The sequence below is a fragment of the Aquarana catesbeiana genome, linkage group LG05 (assembly GCF_042186555.1).
Source record: "Aquarana catesbeiana isolate 2022-GZ linkage group LG05, ASM4218655v1, whole genome shotgun sequence".
Taxonomy (NCBI): Eukaryota; Metazoa; Chordata; class Amphibia; order Anura; family Ranidae; genus Aquarana; species Aquarana catesbeiana.
In genome coordinates, this window is record NC_133328.1 from 417,982,901 (window position 1) to 418,006,671 (window position 23,771).

Below are 23,771 nucleotides of genomic sequence, written 5' to 3' on the forward strand. Positions count from 1 at the left end.
AGTGCATCAATGTCTTTTACAGCTGATCAGTTGAGGAGACTTAAGGCAGTAAATCAGCAGGCCCTGATGGAGTTAGCCCCAGGGTGCTTAGGGCATGTGCAGACCAGCTGGGGAGTGTTCTTCGACAGGTCTTAAACTTGAGCCTGAGTCTACAAAAGGTTCCTGTGTTGTGGAAAAAGTCCTATCTTGTCTCTGTGCCAAAGGTACCACGTCCTTGTGGCTCCAAGGATTATAGACCAGTGGCTTTGACCTCCCACATCATGAAGACCTTGGAGGACCCATGGTTAGTAAATGTTTAGACCCTTTGCAGTTTGCATACCAGCCAAGCCTAGGGGTTGAGTAAGCTATCATTTTCATGGAAAAATCGCATGTATGCACACCTGGATAAGTCAGCAAGCACCGTGAGGGTCATGTTTTTTTATTTCTTCAGTGCTTTTGATACTATTAGGCCAAATTTTTTGGGTGAGAAGCTAGCAGCAATACAGGTTGATGTTTCACTTGTGTCATGGATTGTTGACTACCTGACAGGAAGACTGCAGTATGTGCATTTGCAAGACTATGTGTCAGATAGGGTGATCAGCAATATGGGGGTTCCACAGGTGACAGTTCTCTCTTGCTTTCTTTTTTCTGTCTACACCACTGATTTAAGCTACCAAAGTCTTGCCATCTTCAGAAGTTTTCTGATGACTTTGGGATAGTGGGATGTATCAGGAATGGGGAAGAGACGGAGTATAGGACTGTGGTGGAGAACTTTGTCACATGGTGTGAGGTTAATCATCTGTATCTAAATGTGACAAAGACAAAGGAGCTGGTTGTGGATTTCAGAAAGAGGAAGCCACCAGTGACCCCAATCTCCATCTGAGGAGTGAATGTGAGGTAGTACAGAGTTACAAGTATCTGGGGGTAGACATAGATAATAAGCTTTTACAACAGTGTTGGAGAGGAGAATGTTGTTCAAGTTACATCCAACTCCTCCCACCCACTTCACAATACGCGAGTTAGTCTGCGGAGTACCATCAGTGACAGATTGTTACACCCACAATGCATCACAGAGCGACACAGGAAATCTTTTTTGCCTGTGGCGATCAAGATATATAATTATTTTCTGTGAAAGCTGGAGGTGAAGATTTAATTCTAGTTTATGATCAGGATTTTGTGTTGTTTTTTATAGTATGTTGGTATTGTGTTGATTATTATTTGGGGTGGTGTATTATTTGTATTTGGTAGTTTGACTGTTATTTTAATCTGTGTTATTTATTCTATGTTGTATTTTAATTGTATGGATATTTTATTTGTAGTGTAGTTTTTGTTTTTTTGGTGTTAATGGCTGTTATTGGTAATTTTGTTGTGTTTTTGCATCTTGTTCAGTTTATTGTTGTGATCCTGTCCTGTTAAGTGTGTCTGTATCGTAAGAATTTCCCAATTTCCCTTTGGGATTAATAAAGTATTCTGTAGCTAGCCAGCTACTAAAGAGACACCTGTGCATGCATGCGTCCATTCACACATAACACCCCTATTGCTCCCCTACGTCACATCTCCTCTACAACCCAGAAGTTGGGTGGAACAATATAGATTGACATGGACCCCGTGGCGGAGACAAGGGAAGCATATGTTTGGAGACATTAAACGTACTGGGGCAATTTTTTACCTTAATGCTGTGAATGAAAAAAGGTAAAAAATGCTTATCCTTCACTACTATTTGAAATGTGAACTTGTGCTTTGGCTATGCAGGATAAAGCAAAAATTTCAGTAAATTTTCATTATCCCCTGCAGCATATATTCCCCTTCCTTTCACTTCCCTGCCCATCCATCCAGCTGCTGGAAGCTAATGAAAAACACTGGGTATTTTTCTAGGCATCTGACTCACTCCCCTGACATCACAGGTGATAGGTTACATTTTTCCAACTATACTTCTGCTTGAAACCTAACAAGATCCTGTCACTTAGCTCATTCCAGGCAAAGTGAGAAGGTCTGTGTAAAGCCCACCATTGGAATACTTTTTTTTACTTTTTGTCAAGCCAGCCAATGCTCTATGCCTCTCTCCAACAATCCTGAATTGTGGGTGGGCCCTGAGCACAGCTGGTCGAAGAGCTGCAGTCAGTCAAGCAGCAAAGAGTAGTGAGAAATAAGAAAGGTATTTAACCACATTAAACAATTCCTAGACTAAGGGCTCGTTCACACCAGCCCACAAGCATTATTGCCCTGTATAACACGTGCATGATGGTGTGCAGTGAGAAGGGTGGTGCAATGTGTTTTTACAACATATAGCACTGTCTACTTTTTTCACTTTACTGAAAAGTCACAAAATTATATTTCAATAAACTAAATGCACTGCATCAAAGTTCGGTGGAGTGACATGGTTCTGCTCCTCCTCCTCGGATGAGAGGAGTTGACACCAGTATATCTAAACCCCAGGTCAGCCAATCAGGAGGTGGACAGGAGTTGGCCCCAACACATTCACAGCTCAAGTCAGTCAACCAGGAAAGAACAGGAGGAGACCCCAATACATTTTAAGACCTGGTCAAACAATCAGGGGGCACAGAAAGCAAACCCTGTTCAGCCAATTAGGAAGAACTCAGCAGCATATCCTGAGCCAATACCTAAGGGAGCTCCCTCATCACTCTGGGCCTCAATGTTGGTACTTCAGGGAGATAGATGGGATCAATATCAATAGTCATGTGCAGAATGTGGGAGTAACATGAGAAAGCTTAACTTTTTAAGCTGTAGCTCAGATTTGCATAACTGAGTAACAGGTAACAACCCGCTACTTTCTCACTGGCTCTAATTTTCCACCTAGCACCCATAAAGCTACATGTCATTATCAACAAAGCCCCACTGCTGTTATTAGCAAGCAATGAGGAGTGGGCAAGTCAGAGAGGAGGGGTCTAGCTCCTGTACTGTACTCCAAGCTAAAGAATTTACAGGCATGTCAAAAATCCTATTATCATATTTGCATAGTACAAAATATAGGACTTGTATTTATAGACCATGGGACATGCCCAAGCATTAAACTGAGGGGTGAGCAACAACATAGCAAAACAGAACTGCAAATAGCACCACAAGAAAACAAGCATTAAGAACACGAACAAAAATATTCAGATTACAGCTTCAAGCACTTTGCAGCCAAAGCTTGCATCAGCCAAGGACTGATCATCCACCTAGAAAAAAAACTGACTGAACAGATGGCCAGGTGGCGGCCTTGCAAATCTGGGAAGCAAATGGTTGATGCTAAAAAGCCCAAGACTCACCAACAGTAGGGCAATCTTTTTGTCATGTTTTAGGGTTAGATAAAGAGAAGGAGGAAAAATGTCCTCATGGAAGTGGAAAGACTGCCTTAGATATGAATAAAATGGAGAAAGCCGACACCTGTCCATTGAGGGTAATCATGGCAACATGCGTGTCAACACCATACTAAAAAAAGACCAAAATACGAGTGATAGAGTATTTCCTGGGACTCAGCTTCCTCGTGACAGGCAAAGTAAGCCTTCAATGTGCGATGGTAAATGTAAGAAAGGTGGAAATACCCCTAACCTTTAAGACTTGGGTTTCCACATCTATGCTGTTAAAGCCAGTGAATGAGAAGCAGGATGTAATAAAGGGGTCTTGGACCAGTAGGTGATGTCTTTTAGGAAGAGGCCAAAACTCCTCCACAAGAAGTCGGAGTCTGTCTGTTCACCATGTTCTTCTGGGCCAATTTGTTGCAATAAGAATCACCAGAACTCTTTCCTTGTCTATCTTGTGCAGCAGTCAAGGGAGATCTTAAAATTATGGAAAGGCAAAAATCATGTTGAGTCTAAGGAATCACTAGAGCATCTACTAAAACGTGTAAAGGATCCCTGGTCTCCTTGCTACAAATTTCTTTAACTTACTGTTGAACCTGGAGGCCAGGATGTCAACCTCTGGTATTCCCCACCTCTGACAATGTGAAAGATCTCTGGGCACAGAGACCATTCATGCATTTAGGTCAACTTAGGAAGTCCTTCTATCAACGGTCCACTCCAGGGATGAGGACGGCCAAGAAACCTGGAATGTGAGTCTCTGCCCAGAAGTTCTCAATGTCTCACAATTCTAGAGCAGGGTTGGAGATCCACCATGTCGGGGACAGATTTGTTTTTGCCATGTTTTTAGCAATTTGGATTGAAGAAGAGGTCTAGAATGAAACTGGGCAATGGGAACAGATTCTTGTCTGTATCGACAAGCCCAGAACCTCATGTAGAGGTGAACTGAGGAGTGCTGTTTTGATCGGAGGGCCCTTGTTAGGGACCTTAGCAAAGCAACCTTCTCTTGGGTAAGGAACATTCTAGTTAGTCCAGATTAGACCCAGATAATCAAGATGGTGCGAGGGATGGAGCGCAGACTTTGGAAAGTTGATTATCCAACCAATGATTGAAAGAAACTGGATTATGCTTTGGATGTTGGCAGATAATGACTGTGGCGTTCTTCAGTAGAGGGTCAGCCAGGTAGCCTATGAGATTCATACCCAGGGTTCATAGAGAAGTCAGAAGTGAGGCAAGCACTTTGTGAACACTGGGGGTATAGAGGAGAGCCAAATGTAGTGCTACAAATTCGAAGTGTTGGTCTCCAACAGCAAAATGCAGAAAGAGTTGATGTGAGGGGAAGATGGGGATAGGTAGATAGGCATCGCAAATGTCTTATAATACCAGATATCCCTCTTGTTTAGGAGAGGAAATTACAGATCTTGTTGATTCCATCCTGAATTTTAGAACTCGAAGAAATTTGTTTTGAGATTTTAAGTCTAGTATCGGGCAGATTTTGGTTTTGGGACCGTGAATGGAAACCTTGAAACAGTTTTTCTGAAGCAACTGGTAGAACCACTCCTTCTGTCAGAAGCTGGTGCAAGGCAGTCATTATCTGCCTTCTTTTGGTCTAAAACCGAACGTACACATATATGCGGCCTCGGTTTTCAGGGGTTATACCGGGATGATGCCCACAGCTGCAGGCATCATCCCAGTACCGTTTTTTAGAGCGGGCGATCGTCTTTCCAGGGATAACAACCCATGTGGCTAAAAGCGGCTTTGTTTCAGTCTCCTGAATGTAAACACTGAAGCAACGTCACAACGTCACTTCCACTTTACTCGGCTGCCAATGGCGCCGGATTTAAAAAAATATACAGTATTCAGAATCGCCGTTTTCGGCGATCTGAATACTTTGAAGTGCAAGGGAGGGATTGGAGGTCTTTTAGACCCCCGATCCCTCCATAAAGAGTACCTGTCACCACCTATTACTGTCACAAGGGATGTTTACATTCCTTGTGAAAGCAATAAAAGTGATCACATTTTTTTTTCTTTTTAAAACAATTTAATAATATAAAAATTAAATAAAAAAAAAAAAAAATAAAAAAATTAAAATTTTTAAAGCTCCCCCGCAAGCTCGCGCAGCAAAGAAAACGCATACGGAAGTCGTGCCCGCATAGGTAAACAGTGTTCAAATTAGACATGTGAGGTATTGCCACGATCGTCAGAGCGAGAGCAATAATTCTAGTACTAGACCTCCTCTGTAACTCTAACCTGGAAACCATAAAAAAATTTAAAGCGTCGCCTATGGAGATTTTTAGGTACCGTAGTTTGTCGCCATTCCACGAGTGCGTGCAATTATAAAGCGTGACATGTTTGGTATCTATTTACTCGGCATAACATCATCTTTCACATTATACAAAAAAATTGGGCTAACTTTACTGTTTAGTTTTTTTAAAATTCATGAAAGTGTACCTTTTCCCAAAAAGTTGCATTTAAAACACCGCTGCACAAATACCGTGTGACATAAAATATTGCAACAATCGCCATTTTATTCTCTAGATTCTCTGCTAAAAAAAATATATATAATATTTGGGGGTTCTAAGTAATTTTCCAGCAAAAAATACGAATTTTAACTTGTAAACACCATATGTCAGAAATAGGCTTAGGCATGAAAGGGATGTAAGTATATCTATCTATCTATCTATCTATCTATCTATCTATCTATCTATATATATATATATATATATATATATATATATATATATATATATATAGATATATAGATATCTATATATCTATATATCGAGATATCTATAGATATATAGACAGATATCTCTCTCTATATATATATATATAGATATATATCTATATATCTATATATCTATATATTTATAGATATATAGATATATATCTATATATCTATATATCTATATCTATATATATAGAGATATATAGATAGATCTATCTATATATATAGATATCTATATATATAGATATATCTATCTATATATATATAGATATAGATATAGATATATATTTATATATATATCTATATCTATATCTATATATATAGATATATCTATATATATCTATATATATATATATATATATATATATATATATATATATATATATATATATATATATATATATATATATATATATATATATATATATATATAAATAAGAGCAGTGCCTATACTGTAACTGCCCATACGAAATGAATGTGAAGAAAAAAGTAATTTTATAAAAACGAGGTCACACACTGTATTCAACTCCAGTGTCAAGTAAATGGAAGACAGGCTTCAGCTCCCAGCCCGTTGACCCTTCTGACATGTTTCACCCACACTGGGCTTAATTGTAGGGAACTCTACGATTAAGCCCAATGTAGATGAAACATGTCAGAGGGGTGTGACTAATGGGCAGGGATCTAAGCTGAAACCTGCCTTTCATTTACTTTACAGCAGAGTTAAAAACACAGTGATGTGCAGCAATGCTTGTATGCTATATTGGATCTCAGAACAACATGTGCTCTGTCTCTGCCAGCACCTGAATACAGAGAGTAAACCTGGGAAGACTGACACTGTGGGCTTGGAGCAGTGCCGATCTGTTATGCTATTTGTAAAGAAAAGTAAGAACATAGGCTTCTGGATTAGGATAGCGAAGGCTTCTGGTTTAGGATAGAGAAGGCTGAAACCAGTCCCTTAGGAGTACTTGCAGCCTAATTCAGGTCAAGTCCTGACTGTAGGAAGGCCAGAATGTAAAATGTAATCTGAGGCTGAAAAGTCTGTGTTCATACCAGGCAAAATAGGATTTACAGGTATGGTAATATACATCATTCACGAAGTGGCATATATGGCTCTGAGTCTGAATATCAGCGTCAAAGATGCCCCTGTCCCTCAAAACCTCTTTTTCAACAGCCATGCCAATAAAGCCACTAACTGAGAAGCAGGATAAACAGGGGGCCTTGAGAAAGCAGATCTGACCTGTTTGGAACAGGCCAGGGGTCGTATCACAGAGGTTTGAGTATATCTGTGTATCAGGTTATTCTGAGCCAGTTAGGTGCAATAAGTTTCACTGATTTTTTTTCTCTTCCTCTATTTTGGGGAGCAATCAAGGAACAATCCGCACTGGAGGAAGGACAGCTATTAGCCAGAATGGATTCTTACCAGAAATTACCAGACCATCCAACACCAATGCAGAGGATCCTTGGTCCTGGCCACAAACATACGTAACTTGTTGTTGAAGCTGGAGGCTAGGATGTTCACATCTGGATGTCGCACATTTATGACATGGAAGATTGAAGGGAAGGGGTGAAGGGGATGAAAAGAACATTCTCCCAGGTCCAGCAGTGATGGCTAAGGAAATCCACCTGCTAATTGTCCACTGCCAGAATGTGAACGGCAGAGATTGCTGGACAATGGGTCTCTCCCAAGAAAGAATCAGGTTTACTTCCTTTAAGGCTGCCTGACAACTGGTACCCACCTGATGATTGATTTAAGCTACTGCTATAGAATTATTTGAATGGACCCTTATAGGGTGACCCTGAAGAACAGGGAACCAGTGAAGCATAGCTAGGTATACTGTTGTGAGCTCTAGGATATTGAGGAGCTTTGCTTCCCTTGGGGACCAGATTCCCTGAACAGTGAGAGACTGGAACACTTCTCCACAGCCTTTGAAGTCATTTATTATCATCATCCATGAGCATGGATAAACTTCATGCATGGGGACTGCACCAGAACCCACCAATATAGGGAGTTCCTTGCCTGATTGGAGAGAAGTATAGGAAGATTGAGAGAAGGAGTTAGTTTTTCTAGGCCAACAGAATGCTGTGTTGAAAAGGTCTTGAATGGAACTGAGCAAAATGAACAGCCTTGAATGAGGCTACCATAAGGCCCAGGACCCTCACAGAGAATGTCACTGAGGTATGTCCTTTTGGTTTTAATGTCCGAGCATGGAATCTTAGGGAGCAAGTTTTCCTGCCCGAATTAAAACCTTTGCTTGGGCCGTGTCTAGAATGAGGCCTGTGTGTTCTAGGCGAAGGGAAAGCCAGGGAGCAAACTTTTGAAGGCTGAATACCCAGTCAAAGGACTATAAAAATCTGAGTAGTTAGTTGGGCTTTTGCAGATAGTTTTGATCGAGATGAATCCTTCAGAAGAAGGTTGTTCAAATACCATATGCTATGACTTGAAAGCCCTGAGTTTTTAGGAAAGAAAGTAGGGGTGCAAGTAGCTTTATAAATACTCTAAGGCAGTGGTCATCAACCCTGTCCTCAGGACCCACTAACAGGCCAGGTTTGCAAGATAACTGAAATACATCACAGGTGATATCATTTGCTGCTTAGTGATTGCAGTATTCTAGGCTGCATCTCCCCAAGGTAATACATAAAACATGGCCTGTTAGTGGGCCCTGAGGACAGGGTTGATGATCACTGCTCTAAAGGGTTGAGGTTAGGCCAAATGGCAGTGAGACAAACTGAAAGCAGAAAGTGCTGATGGAGGTAGCCATCTTGAATGTCTACTGATGTAAGATATTTCCCTTTTCTCAGAAAGGCAATTACTGACCTTGCCGATCCCATTCAAAACTTTGGAACAGGCAGGTACTTGTTTAGGGAATTTAGGTCCAGAATAGGATGAATACCCCAACTGAACTAGAACAAACCCCCCCCTCCGGACAGCAATGGTTTAGGGCAGTCTGCAAATCTGATTGTCCTTTGGCAGATTTTGGCTCATTTGAGAGGAAAAAAACAGTGAGAGAGTGGAGCTTGAAATTATTTTGTACCCCTTTAAAACTACTCATGGAACCCATAGGCCTGGGATGTCTGGAACCCAGAGGGATGCAAACTGCAACAGATGTCCCCCAGTCCTAAGAGTGAGGGTGCCCCTTTATTGTGGAGAAGGCTTCGCGGCAGACTTTATAGACTCTGTGTTCCAGGTCTTGCACCAAAAAGGAAGGGATGCATTTTGACTTTGAAGATGAAGCCTGGAAAATGAGATAAGGAGATCTTCCTTTAGATAAAGTAGAATCCCTGAGGATGGGGGTTTTGAAGCCTTCCACTGTGGGAAAAGTGCCTTACCTCCAGTGATCTCCCTAATGAACATGTCAAGTGCATCATAAAAGAAACGCCTTTTTTCAAAGGGCACAGAGGTGAGGCGTCTTTTACACACAGTTCCAGCTGTCCAGGCTTTTAGCCTTAGGATTCTGTGCACATGGACAAAAATGAGAGCATTCTGAAAATTTGTGTCATGGCTTGTTCTAGGGCAACAATACAGGAAAGTAGGCAGAAGGCAATGTTTGTAAGTAATTTGCCAGAACTCTTTGAATACAGGATTCTGTTGAGTGTTCATTTCTGAAGTCCAATTAGTAGATTTACAAATGGAGATTGCAATAAAAAAAAAGAAACATCAGTGCTAAAAAGTGGAAACATGTGAAACAAACAAAAAGGGGGAGTGAAAGTCAATGGAGAGGGATCTATACCCAGCGCAGCTGGATAAAAACCATAACTGGTAAATACGGATCAAACAATAAAAACACAAAGATTCAGCGCTCAATGGGTTATGAAAGCAGTCCGCAACAGATGAAAAATAATGAATAATGAATAATTTTATTCCAACTTGCAGATGATAAAAACCAGTCCTGTTCGATCACAAGGAAATTAAGAGAAAAAAGCTTATATGGTCACCTCCAGTCCGCTGAGCAACAAGGAGTTGAACAGTGTCCCAGTCAGATCCGTTCACCCACAGCAGGGGGGAAGAGAAGGAAAAGGGAAGGTTTTTTATGATCTGCAAGTTGGAATAAAATTATTCATTATTTTCCATCTCTTGCGGACTGCTTTCATAACCCATTGAGCGCTGGATCTTTGTGTTTTTAAATGGAGATTGCAGCAACAGCAGTTGCAGAGCTAGGTCTGCAGGAGCAAAGAGAATTTTCTGCCTGTAGAATCCTGAAATGAAGGATCATCTTCTATAGGCACTGTAAGATGTTTGTTTAAAGCCGAGTTCACACTGTAGCACAGAGCGGCTCACAGCAGGGGTCCTGTGCGTTCCTGTTCACCATTGCAGGTCAGATTTCAGTCAGAATTTGTGACTGAATTCGGACCTGAAACGGACCAGAAGGCGCACAGGACTCCTGTACAATTCGCATCGGAGCCGCTATGGAGATGTGTGAACCGCCTCCACAGAGAGCCAGTCACAAACTCCAGACATGTGAATTGGATGTGGGAAAACCCTCAGCGAACCAGTCCCTCCAGCCCCCCCATAGCCCAGTGCTCCAGTGGGCGCTGGAGGGGAGAGCAGAGAGCCACTGGCTGACAGTCATCGCTCTCTGCTCAAAGCAGAGGGGGAGAACTGATCGATCTGCGGTGTCTGATCGCTCAGTCCACAGTGCAGAGATGGTGGGGGACAGATGCAGCATCAGATCGATGCTGCATCCACCTTGGTGAGTATAATTGTTTGTTATTTTAAAATCCAAAACTTCTCTTTTAAAATTTTAACCTAACATAGCAGACAACAGAACACAAGAAACTCTTTAGGTATGGTAGGTACTGTCCCTGATGCGGATTAAAATAAATAAAAAACTTCAGCTTTAACCACTTGCCGACCGCCTACCGCATATTCACTGCGGCTGATCGGCTCTATTGAGCAAAATCACATACCTGTATGTCATTTCGTGTTAAAGCCACTGGGTGGCGTGCGCGCGCTGCCAGAGGCGCGATTGCATGCTGATTGGACACAGGAGATGCCAATCGGCGGGTTTGGCAGACCCTCTGATCACCAGCCACCCGCAATCGTTCTCCAGAGAGGCAGAACGGCGATCTGCCTATGCAAACAAGGCAGATCATCATTCTGACAGGGAAGAAGATGGAGATCTTGTGTTCCTGCTAAGCAGGAAAATGGATGTCTGTCTTTATCCAGTCAGAGCAACCCCCACACAGTTAGAAAGCACTCCCTAGGAGCACACTTAACCCTTTGATCGCCCCTGATGTTAATCCCTTAACCCCTTCCCTGCCAGTGTCATTAGTACAGTAACAGTGCATATTAGTGTCACTGGTTCCCAAAAAAGTGTCAAGTGTCAGTTAGGTGTCCGATTTGTCCGCCACAATGTCGCAGCCCTGCTAAAAATCGCTGATCCCTGCCATTACCAGTAAAAAAAAAAATTCCTTAAAATATCCCATTGTTTGCAGACGCTATATCTTTTGCGCAAACCTATCAATATACGCTTATTGCAATTTTTTTTACCAAAAATATATAGCTGAATACATATTGGCCTAAATTGATAAAGAAATTAGATTTTTTACATGATTTTATTGGATATGTTTTATAGCAGAAAGTAAAAAATATTGTTTTTTTTTTTCAAAATTGTCGCTCTTTTTTTGTTTATAGCGCAAAAAATAAAAACCACAGAGGTAATCAAATGCCACTAAAAGAAAGCTCTATTTGTGGGGCAAAAAGGACATTGATTTTATTTGGGTGCAGCATCTCAAAACCGCGCAATTGTCAGTTAAAACAACGCAGTGTTGTATCGAAAAAAATGGCCTGGTTTTACCCCCTTGTAAAACTTTCCAGGGCTGAAGTGGTTAAGCATTAAAAAAAAATGTACCCTTTTTTTAGCATTCAATTTGGTAGTTTCCAGCTTAATAAATTTCTGGGAAAGCAACCTATAAACTAGTTTTTCAGTAACTTTCTAAATATAAACCTCCAAGAAAATAGTTTCTAATGTTTGTCTACCTCCTAAAAAAAACAGACAAATACACAATTTTTTTAAATTATTAATACTGGTTGATGAACTGATAACATTATTAGCATTTCTAAAATACTGTAGAAGCCTAATACTTGCTATGCTTGTAATGCCTAATGCTATAGTTATAACACTGCAGAAGCAGCAATCTTACCCCAGGTATAAATGAAAAGATGTTGTACTTCTGATTTTTAATAGCATTCCTAGGATATTTCTCTTCACATTTTTCTGGGCATCCCAGCCATACCGTGCGTGCTCTCAGTTCCTTTCTTCTTCTGCACACATTTATTAGCCAGTCACAACAGCTACAAAATAAAAGATCATGATCACATTTTAGGAATTTAGAACGCTGACACAGAAATCTTATTTGAATCTGCAAGAAATTGTAACAATACAATAGAAATAAGAGCAAAAGTAGCAATCACGGTGATCACTGCCTAGCCAAACACTGGACACCAAAGTAAGATTTCCATAGAAATACTGTGGTAGAAGGGTAAGTGAATCACACAACACAAACAAAAAATGTACCAGCCCTTTTACTAGTTAGCCTGCAAACAAACCAAACTGACCCCAACAATTCATGTTAAAAACAAGTCTCTCTACTATGACATCAATATATTGTTTTATATATACATACTGTATACAGTGTGTGTGTATATATATATATATATATATATATATATATATATATATATATATATATATATACACACACACACACACACACATACACACACACATAGGCTAAGTAACCTGTATTATAAATCTACTGCAAGCCATTCATTCTTTTCAGTGGTGTGCTATATTTTAATGTCACATGAATTATAACTGCACAGGACAACAGAACTGCACTTAATTCATAGTTGATGATTAAAAAAGCAGCCAGTCTTGTCAAGCTGCAGCAGTAATGCGTATACAAAAGAAAGATCTATATGCAGCACAAGATGAACAGAGTTCAATAGGTTCCAATTATCTGAAGATACTCCCTTGTTTAGGAACATAAGCCATATTTGCAGAAATGCACTGATGAGCTGTTAATTATTGACATGTAAAAGTCAATAATGAATAGCACGATGGTGCAGTTTTTTTTTTCCTCTCATATGTACTTATTGCTTCCTGAAGCTATATCTGCAGTGACATCCTAAATCTTGTCTTGTCCTGTCCACAGAACCCAAAGGAACAAAACCAAGCAGATGACCAGTATTTGTTACTTTTATTACATGCTATTTTATTGTAGGTACTGCACAGGCTTTTAGTTCTAGACATTTGGTTAAAGAAACAGTAACAACTGAGATGCATTACTATAGGAGATGTGCTTTATTTATTTTTGCTCTAAAGCAATCACATGAATAATTAAGAAATCACAATTAAATGATCCATCTTTGGCATAGGTACAGAGTTTATCTGTGGTTGTGGAGAGAAGGTAGTTACTTAATCTAAGGCATCTGTAGGGCTGCATAATGCAGATAACAATTTTTGCAACCATATTGTAGACATTTTATGCATAATGAAAATTAGATGTTTATTTGGAAACAATGAAATCACTAGATTAGAAAACAAGCACGCACTCAGCAAGGTAAACCACTTTTTAAATATAGACTCCATAAAGAGTCAGATGAATTTATAGTCTTTATTAGAAAATACTGTTTCTTCAGAATCATCATAGTTCAGCTACCAAGCATCTAAAAACCTCAGTGAGCAGCATAATAGCCAAGTGTATAGCTTCTCTACAGTTCAGGGGTCCTTAGATTCATTTACAAGGTGTGGCCACAGTGAGTTTGTATATGTGAGCTTCCTCTGGGCGCTCGTGGTTTTTCAGTTTGCCCTGTAAGGAGGAAGAGTGTAATGAGAGCTACTGCTCTCCCACACAACGCTACAAACACTAGATTGAGATCGGGGGGAATCCTCTGGCACGGAAGGTTTCTTACCTTAATGCATAGAATGCATTTAAGTGGAAGTAACATCCACTTTTTAAATTGTACCTAAAGGTAAGCCTAATAAGGCTGTAGGTACTGTAGGTACAGTGAATATCTTCACACGGGATGCAGCCGGTGATGTCACCGGCGCATGTGTTCTGAAGGGTCGGCACAGAAAACTGGGTGAAGATGGAAGCGCCCGAGAGCCGTAGCAGCACTACGCTGGAGGGCTCAGTGTGCAGGTAACTCTGTCATAACAACGTAATGCTGCAGGGGGCTCAATTTTTTATTTTTTTTTGGGGGGGGGGGGGGGGGGCGGTTTACTACCGCTGTAAGGTAAAAGAAAACCTTAAGGCTTTAAAACCACTTTAAGATAGGAACTGATGTACGTAGGTTTACACTTCAGAGTTTGCAAGTGTGTCATATAAGCAAGAAAAACAAGTTTCACAATAATACAGAGGAAGTCCATAGGCTGAAATGATCACTTGATCCTAAAAAAAAAAAAAAAAAGCTACATTGATATGCCTGCCATTTGTTCAGAACAACTATCCTATAATTTACGGATTGTTCATATAGATGCGTAAAACACAACTAATGCAAGCCAACCCTGTGAATTTCTTTTTTTTTTTCATATTTCAAGCTAAACTCCAGGCATGACCTTTATTATGCACAAATATGTAATTATGCTATGTTATCTGCGATCTTTCGTGTCCAGTGCAAAGCGGCTTTCCCTATGTACACTCACTACGGGGGGGGGGGTTGGAAGCTGGATCACTTGCTCAGCCCTATCACCATTCATAGAACACCTGTTGGGTTTTTTTCAGTGTATACAAGGAGTTCTCTGATTAAGCTGGGTGGAGATTGTGTCATCACCACCCCTTTCTCTCCACCTTGTCCAATCAGAGAACGCTTTGTATTAATTTAAAAATAAAAAAGTTAAAAAGGTGTTCTGTGAATAGCGGCAGCGCCAAGCAAGCAAGCCCCTGTGGTCAGCTTGCAGAGAGGAAGTGGCTCAGTACTGGACCCAGAATATCAGGGCTATCGCTATACTAGCACTTCTACAGCAGCTCCTTGGGTATGAGATATGCATACTTACATTGATCCAAGCTGGATCAATATACTGTAAGTATTCAATAAAGATCGTACCTGGAGTTCAGCTTTAATCTTTTTTATTTAACTAGCTCCCATCTATGCCATTGTACATACCAGGCACAGCAGATGACTGACTGGGATACAGGACCATTGTGATTGACCCTGTATTAGGTTACTTCTGTTGCCAATCACAGCAATCACAGTAAGCAATAGTAAACCACTGCTGTCATTCATGACACCATTGTTTACTACTGTGATTGGTCATAATGATCACATGGTACAGGGCCAATCACAGCAGCCCTGTACAATGTGATAGCAGTGGCCATTTAGAGCAATCAAACAGTAGTAAACAATGGAATCATAAATAATGCCAAACACAGACAGCAATGATTGCTTATACAGTGAGAATCATAGTGTTAAAAAAATCCTGATCACCCCCAGAGAAGTACAGTGTCATTATGGCGACAATATGTGTAAAAAAAAAAAAAATACAGAAATATATATTTTTTACATACTGTCACCTGAGCTGTGCAGTGTCACTAAGGTGGCACGATCTATGGCGAGATGGCTGCTCTAATGTCACTGTAGATCAGTGCCACCAGCCATTGTCTCTGATCACTGCCACAGCAGTACAATTTCACCAGTGAGTATGCCTAATCACCGCCGCCCACTCACAGTGCCACCACACCAGTCATATTGTCCCTGATCACTGCAACACCAGTTCCTGATCACCACCACAACAGTTACATAGTTACATAGTAGGTGAGGTTGAAAAAAGACACAAGTCCATCAAGTTCAACCTATGTGTGTGATTAAAGGTCAGTATTACATAGTATATCCCTGTATGTTGTGGTCGTTCAGGTGCTTATATAATAGTTTTTTGAAACTATCGATGCCCGCCCTGCTGAGATCACCACCTGTGGAAGGGAATTCCACATCTTTGACACTCTTACAGTAAAGAACCCTCTACATAGTTTAAGGTTAAACCTCTTTTCTTCTAATTTTAATGAATAGCTACGTGTCTTGTTAAACTTCCTTCCCTGAAAAAGTTTTATCCCTATTGTGGGTTCACCAGTATGGTATTTGTAAATTGAAATCATATTCCCTCTCAAGCGTCTCTTCTTAACAGAGAGTAAGTTCAGTGCTTGCAACTTTTCTTCATAACTAATGTCTTCCAGACCCTTTATTAGCTTTGTTGCCCTTCTTTGTACTCGCTCCATTTCCAGTACATCCTTCCTGAGGACTGGTGCCCAGAACTAGACAGCATACTTCAGGTGTGGCCGGACCAGAGTCTTGTAAAGTGGGAGAATTATCACTTTATCCCTGGAGTTAATCCCTTTTTTAGTGCATGCCAATATTCTGTTTGCTTTGTTAGCAGCAGCTTGGCATTGCATGCCATTGCTGAGCTTATCATCTACTAGGACCCCCAGGTCCCTTTCCATCCTAGATTTCCACAGCGGTTCTCCCCGTAGTATAAAGATTGCATTCATATTTTTGCCACCCAAATGCATTATTTTACATTTTTCTACATTAAACCTCAGTTGCCATTTAGTTGCCCACCCCATTAATTTGTTCAGATCTTCTTTCAAGGTTTCCAAATCCTGCGGAGAAGTTATTGCCCTGCTTAGCTTAGTATCGTCCGCAAATACAAGGACTGAACTGTTTACCCCACCGTCAGGTCGTTTATGAACAAATTAAATAGGATTGGTCCCAGCACAGAACCCTGTGGGACCCCACTACCCACCCCTGACCAATGCGAGTATTCCCCATTTGTCACCACCCTCTGAACTCACCCTTGTAGCCAGTTTTCAATCCATGTACGCACCCTATGGTCCATGCCAACAGACCTTATTTTGTACAGAAAACGTTGATGGGGAACTGTGTCAAATGCTTTTGCAAAATCCAGATACACCACGTCTACGGGCCTTCCTTTATCTAGATGGCAACTCACCCCATCATAGAAGGTTAATAGATTGGCAAGAACGATTCTTCATGAATCCATGCTGATTACTGCTAATGATACCGTTTTCATTACTAAAATCTTGTATATAGTCCCTTATCATCCCCTCCACGTGCTTGCATACTATTAGTTAGACTAGCTGGTCTGTAAATCCCAGGGATGTATTTTGGGCCCTTTTTAAATATTGGTGCTACATTGGCTTTTCTCCAATCAGCTGGTATTATTCCAGTCAGTAGACTGTCAGGAAAAATTAAGGAACAATGGTCTGGCAATTACTTGACTGAGTTCCCTAAGCACCCTCGGGTGCAAGCCATCCGGTCCTGGTGATTATTAAAGGTTAATTTTCCCAAGTATAATTCTAATTCTGTCCTCTGTTAGCCATGAGGGTGCTTCCTGTGATGTGTCACAAGGATAAACACTACAGTTTTGGTACTGAAGCCCCCTGATTCCCTTGTGAAGACTGAGGAGAAGAATAAATTCAATACCTTCGCCATCTCCCCATCCTTTGTAACCATATGTCCTTCCTCATTCTTTAGGGTGTCAATATGGTCTGTCCTTCCCTTTTTTCCTGTTTACATACTTAAAGAATTTCTTGGGATTTTTTTGCTCTCCTCCGCTATGTGTCTTTCATATTAGCCGCCCAAATTGCACCCTTACATTTCTTGTTGCATTCTTTATAAATTTTGAATGCTGATGATGATCCCTCAACCTCTATTTTTTGAAGGCCTTCTCTTTTGCTTTTATATGCATTTTTACATTGGCATTAAACCATCCAGGACTTTTTGTTCACTCTTTTAAATTTATTACCCAATGGGATGCACTGGCTAGTGCCCTTATTTAATATGCTCTTAAAGCGAACCTATCTCTCCTCCATGTTCTTTGTTCTTAAGATTTTATCCCAATTTATATCTTCTAGCAAGGTTCATAGTTTAGGAAAGTTGGCTCTTTTGAAATTCAGTGTCTTTGTATTTCCCTAAGGTTCTCATTTGTGCGATTTATGCTGAAGCCAATTGACCTGTGATCGCCGTTTCCTAAATTGCCCCATATTTCCACATCCGTGATCAGGTCTGTATCGTTGGTAATCAGTAGATCTAATAACGCTTTATTTCTAGTTGGTGCGTCTACTATCTGACCCATGAAATTGTCCTGCAAGACATTTAGGAACTGGCGGGCCTTAGACGAATGCGTAATTCCCTATGCCCAGTCTATGTCTGAATACTTAAAATCCCATCCTTGCTGCTAATCCAAATTGTGATAGGAGGTCCGTCTCCCCCAGGTTAGGGGGCCTATAGCATACTCCCAGTATTTTTTTCCCCTTAGCTTTATCCCTTTGGAGCTCTACCCATAAGGATTCCACCTCCTCCCTAGCTCCCTTAGTGATGGCATCTCTCACATTCACTTGTACATTATTCTTGATATACAGGCATACCCCTCACCCCAGTCAAAGTATCACTATAAGGACTTGTTCATATGTGCAATGCTCTCTGAGGAGCTATCTGTTAGGATCACTTTTCAAAGAGCATTTGACAGGCAGTGAGAAGGCCTTGTATTGCCCCCTCGCTATCTGCTTTAACCACTTCCCTACCAGGCCAATTCTGACATTTCTCTCCTACATGTAAAAATCATCATTTTTTTGCTAGAAAATTACATAGAACCCCCAAACATTATATATGTTTTTTTTTAGCAAAGACCCTAGAGAATACAATGGCAGTTGTTGCAACTTTTTATCTCACACAGTATTTGCGCAGGAATTTTTCGAACGCGTTTTTTTGGGAAAAAAAGTTTTGTGTTTTAAAAAAAAACAAAACAGTAAAGTTAGCCCAATGTTTTTGGATATTGTGAAAGATGAAGTTACGCCGAGTAAATAGATACCTAACATGTCACGCTTCAAAATTGCACACGCTCGTGGAATGGCGCCAATGTTCGGTACTTAAAAATCCCCATAGGCGACGCTTGAAATTTTTTTACTGGTTACATGTTTTGAGTTACAGAGGAGGTCTAGAGACAAAATGATTGCTCTCGCCCCAACGTTCGCGGCGATATCTCACATGTGTGGTTTGAACACCGTTTTTATATGTGGGCGGGACTTACGCATGTGTTCGCTTCTGCGTGCGAGCACACGGGGACAGCGGCGCTTTAAAAAATTTTTCTTTTTTTTATTGTTAATTATATTTTCTTTTTTTTATTTTGTTATTTTTTTATTTGTAAACATCTCTTGTAATAGGAATATGACATGACAGGTCCTCTTAATAGTGAGATATGGGGTCAATAAGACCCTACATCTCACCACTAGGCTGGGAAGCCTGAAATAAAAAAAATAAATAAAACAATCACCGCTTCCCAGCCAAAGCTGCGCCATTTTTTTGAATGGAGAGGCCGGGCGTGACGTCATAACATCGCCCCCGGCCTCCGATGATCATAGAGACTCCAGCGACCATCTGGTCCGCCGGAAATCTCTATGATCTACATCCGGCGCCGGCGGATCCGCTCTCCGCCTCACCGATCGTAACGGTGAGTCGGAACAAGCACCGGAGGGCGGCGGGAGGGGGGGACGTACCCTCTCTCATCTCCCATAGGAACGATCAAGCGGCGGAACGGCCACTATGAACATTCCTATGGTGTAGAGATTCGCCGGCTGAAACCGGCAATATCTGAATGATGTCTGTAACTACAGGCATCATTCAGATATACCCGCTCAAAGCCCAGGACGTCATATGACGGTGGGCGGGCGGGAAGTGATTAACTCCTTGAAACCTGCACAAGCACCCCATTCACTTGAATGGGTTGCGATCAGTGGGTGCAGGGGGGTATAATTCCTGCCACAGCTAAGATGCAAAGCATCATAGCAGTGGCATGTGGCATGTGTACACCCCTGGCCACTGCCTCTACAGTTAAAAGGGGTTGTGGTTGAGGGGGCAGTAAAACTGTAAATCACTCTCCCCTAACCTCATGTATGAGCAGCCCTAATAATGTGGCCAGTCACAGTTCTATGATCACCACCACACAAGTCCCAGTGTCACCAGACCAGTGCATGCCAGCAACAGTGTTACTTATCACTGTCACACCAGTTGCAGTGTAACCACACCAGTGTAAGCCAGCAACAGTGTCCCTGATTGTCACATCAGGCCCAGTATCACCAGACCAGTGTAAGCTGCAGTGTTGCTGATTGCTGCCACCCTAGTCTCCAGTGTCACAAGACCAGTGTAAGCTGGCAAAAGTGTTCCTGGTCACCGATACACAAGTCCCACTTTCGCCAGACCAGTGCAGCCAGCAGTGTTCCTGATCACCGCCACACCAGTGCAGTCTTGCCTTAGCCTGCCACCTGTACTGACCCTGGCCTGTTTATTGATTACGTTTTTGCCTACTGCCTGGACCAATCCTTTGCCTGCTTGCTGACCATGTCTCTGCCTGCTGCCTAAACTGATCCATCTCCAAATCTGGCTGACAATGTTTCTTAAAGACACATAGTCCCAGCCATCCCTTGTGGACAATTGCTCTCCTGAAATCACATGAAATCTTTTGTTCTTCCTTTCGACAGTCTCCTGTACTTACTGGCCAGTGAACATGGCATTTCTGGGGGCAGCCATATACCAGTAGGCTAGGCTTGCTTGGCTTAGAAGAACAGGAACTGCTATAGGTGACGTTATACTAAGGCCACTTTCACACTAAGGCGCTTTACTGGTGTTTTTGCTCTAAAAATAGCGCCTATAAGGCGCCTGTAAACTGCCTCTTCTGCAGCCCCAGTGTGAAAGTACAAGTGCTTATACACTGGGGTGGTGCGCTTGCAGGACGAGAAAAAAAGTCCTGCAAGTAGCATCTTTGGGGCGGTGCGGAAGCAGTGTATACACCGCTCCTCCACCGCTCTGCCCATTGAAATGAATGGGTGCCGCTTTCAAAGCGCCTTAAAAGCGCTAAGCCAAAGCGCTCCTATAACAGCAGTAAAGCACCACTAAAACTAGCGTCACTTTACCGCTAACGCACCCGTCGTTTCAGTGTGAAAGTGGCCTAAGTTATATTCCCTGACAACTTATTCAGAGGGGACCATTACAGTACATATGTATTGACACCATTGGTTTCTCCAAATGATGTTTCTCTACTGCAAATCGCAGGAACCTCTGATGAGGCTGAAAGATAGGTACAGTGGTACCTTGGATTACGAGCACAATTCGCTGCAGAAGAATGCTTGTAATTAAAAGCACTTGCATATCAAAGCGAGTTTCCCCATAGGAAGTAATGGAAACTCAGATAATCCGTTCCAGTGGCACTGCTAGTGTATGCAGTACCGCATGTGGCCAGAGGTGGGGGGGCACCGGAGACATTCGGAAACACTCAGAGAGCACTCGGAGCCGCTCAGATGCACTTGGAGGCACTCGGAAACACAGTGTTTCCGAGTGTTTCCGAACAGCTCTGAGTGTCACTGGTGCCCATGCACCTCTGGCTAAACGCGGTACTGTACACCCCAGAGGCTTGAATCCTGCTCATTTTGTGAGACAACGCTCACAATCCGAGTCAGAATTTAAAAAAAATAATAGCTCTTATTGCGAAACGGTCGTAAACCGTGTAACTTGCAATTCTAGGTATTACTGTACGTGTAAATACCCGTCCTTGATATCGATGGAGGCTAAGAAGTCTCCCATCTGGAGCGAGGCTACTACCAAGCGTACCGACTCCATCCTGAAGGATTGGATTAACAGATGTTGGTTCAGGGATCTTAGTTCCAAGATTGGCCTTATGTCACCATTTGGTTTTAGAACCGTGAACAGGTTCGAATAAAGCCCTGTGCCTCTTTTGGACACTGGAACCTGTATGATCTCTCCCTGATGCACGAACTTCTCTAGTGCTTGAAACAATAAATTTCTTTTTGGAGGATCCGCAGGAACGCTGGATCTTAGAAACCTCTGAGGAGGAAACCTCCGTAATTCCAGCTTGTAACCACGGGACACTGTTGAGATGACCCACTCGTCCTGCACCACTGTTCTCTAAATGTCCGCAAATTGAAGCAATCTTCCCCCCACCCGATAGAGTGGGGGCATCCCCTCAAAAGGAGGGCTTGATTTAGCTGGATTTAGAAGAGTTCTGGACCCAGGGTGTTTTCTGGCACTGGCCCTGCGGCTTGCCCCTGGCTCTAGCGCCCTGTTGGTGGCAGAACTACCTTGGCGCTGAAATACCTGAGGAAGTCCCCGAGTTTTTAAACAAGGGACACCTGATCCTTCTCTTTACAGGAAGTAAAGAACTCTTTCCTCCGGAAATATTTTGGATATACAGTGATGCGATCCTGCATACATCACTTTCATATCTGTACAAACTCTATTGCATTCTTCTAAATGTGAGTGTTCATTTTATCTTTATATTAAAACACTACTTTTTTAAAACGGTATCACGCTATACCAGCTTTTTTTATCACATGACGCATTTTACATGGTACCAAGCTTCTATCCTCCACATGATGTTTTGGGCCCATATGCCATATCCCATTGATGGTCTAACACTGATCAACTGGCGGGGATCCAGGACCAGCTGTCCCCACTGGGTTCATTGAACCTAATAAGCCTTCAAGACTTGGGCGGTATATGCCTCTCGATCTGGTAAGCCTCCTCCTATCTATGGTGGTGGTGTCTCTGACTATCTTCCCATTCTAAGGGTCACACCGGTGGTTAGATTTCCATATATGTTTGCTGGATCGTATATACATTTGGACTTTTTTATTTTTATGTTTTGGACTTTGTTTGCGGTCTGGTCACTACACCAGCACAGTGATATTTCACTTCACCTCTCTCCGATGGATTCACATTCTATTATTGTTTGCGCTATTAACACTTTGATGTGTATATGTATAATATCACAATTTATTTATTTGTTTTTTGCAATATTAGCGCTGCACTTTTTACATATTTACATTAATGCTCTTTGTCTACAGCTGTGCCGGCCGCTAGTTTGCAGTTTCACAGCGCAGTATTTATCCCTTTTTTTCCTGATATACAGTGATGTGAAAAAGTATTTTCCCCCTTCCTGATTTTTTAATATTAATTAATATAATTTAATATTACACAAAGATACCCCAGTAAATCCAAGATGCAGTTTTTAAATTAGTAGTTAATTTATTAACAGAAAAAAAGCTGTGATTAACCACATTTTTTTTGAAAAGTTGAGTGAAATGTCACTTGCCACACCCAGGCCTGATTACTGCCAAACCTGTTAAATCAAGAAATCACAAATAGAAGCTTTCTGACAAAGTGAAGCATGCTAAGAGATCGCAAAAAGCCACACATCATGCCACAATCTAAAAAATTCAAGAACAGATTAGAAACAAAGTAATGTACATGTATCGGTCTAGGAGGGGTTTCAAAGCCATTTCTATGGCTTTGATACTCCAGTGAACCATGGGGAGAGCCGTTATCCACAAAATGGAGATAACTTGAAACAGTGGTGAACCTTCCCAAGAGTGGCTGGCCTATAAAAATTACTCCAAGAGCATGACGACGACTCATCCAGGAGGTCATAAAAGAACCCAGATCATCTAAAGAACTGCAGGCCTCACTTGCCTCAGGTAAGATCAGTGTTCATGATTCAACAATAAGAAAGAAACTAGGCAAAAGTGGCATCCATGGAAGAGTTCCAAGGCCAAGGCCACTGCTGACCAAAAATACCACAAAGGCTCATCTCACATTTACCAAAAAACATCTTGATTATCTTGATTATAGTCTTGATTATAAGACTTTTAGGAAATTATTCTGTGGACTGATGGGACAAAAATGTAACTTTTTGGAAGGTGTGCGCCCCGTTATGTCTGGCATAAAACTAATACAGTAT

The 23,771-nt window shown here is 41.6% G+C and overlaps 1 protein-coding gene across 2 annotated transcripts in view; it reads right to left on the reverse strand.

Annotated features, from left to right (window-relative positions):
- Positions 1-23,771, reverse strand: part of ATP9B (ATPase phospholipid transporting 9B (putative)) — a 581,467-nt gene that overhangs the window by 486,139 nt on the left and 71,557 nt on the right. For both annotated transcript variants that reach the window (XM_073631215.1, XM_073631214.1), the window contains exon 3: positions 12,148-12,298. In XM_073631215.1, the coding sequence (XP_073487316.1) occupies positions 12,148-12,298 (151 nt within the window). The remainder of the gene's footprint in view (positions 1-12,147; positions 12,299-23,771) is intronic.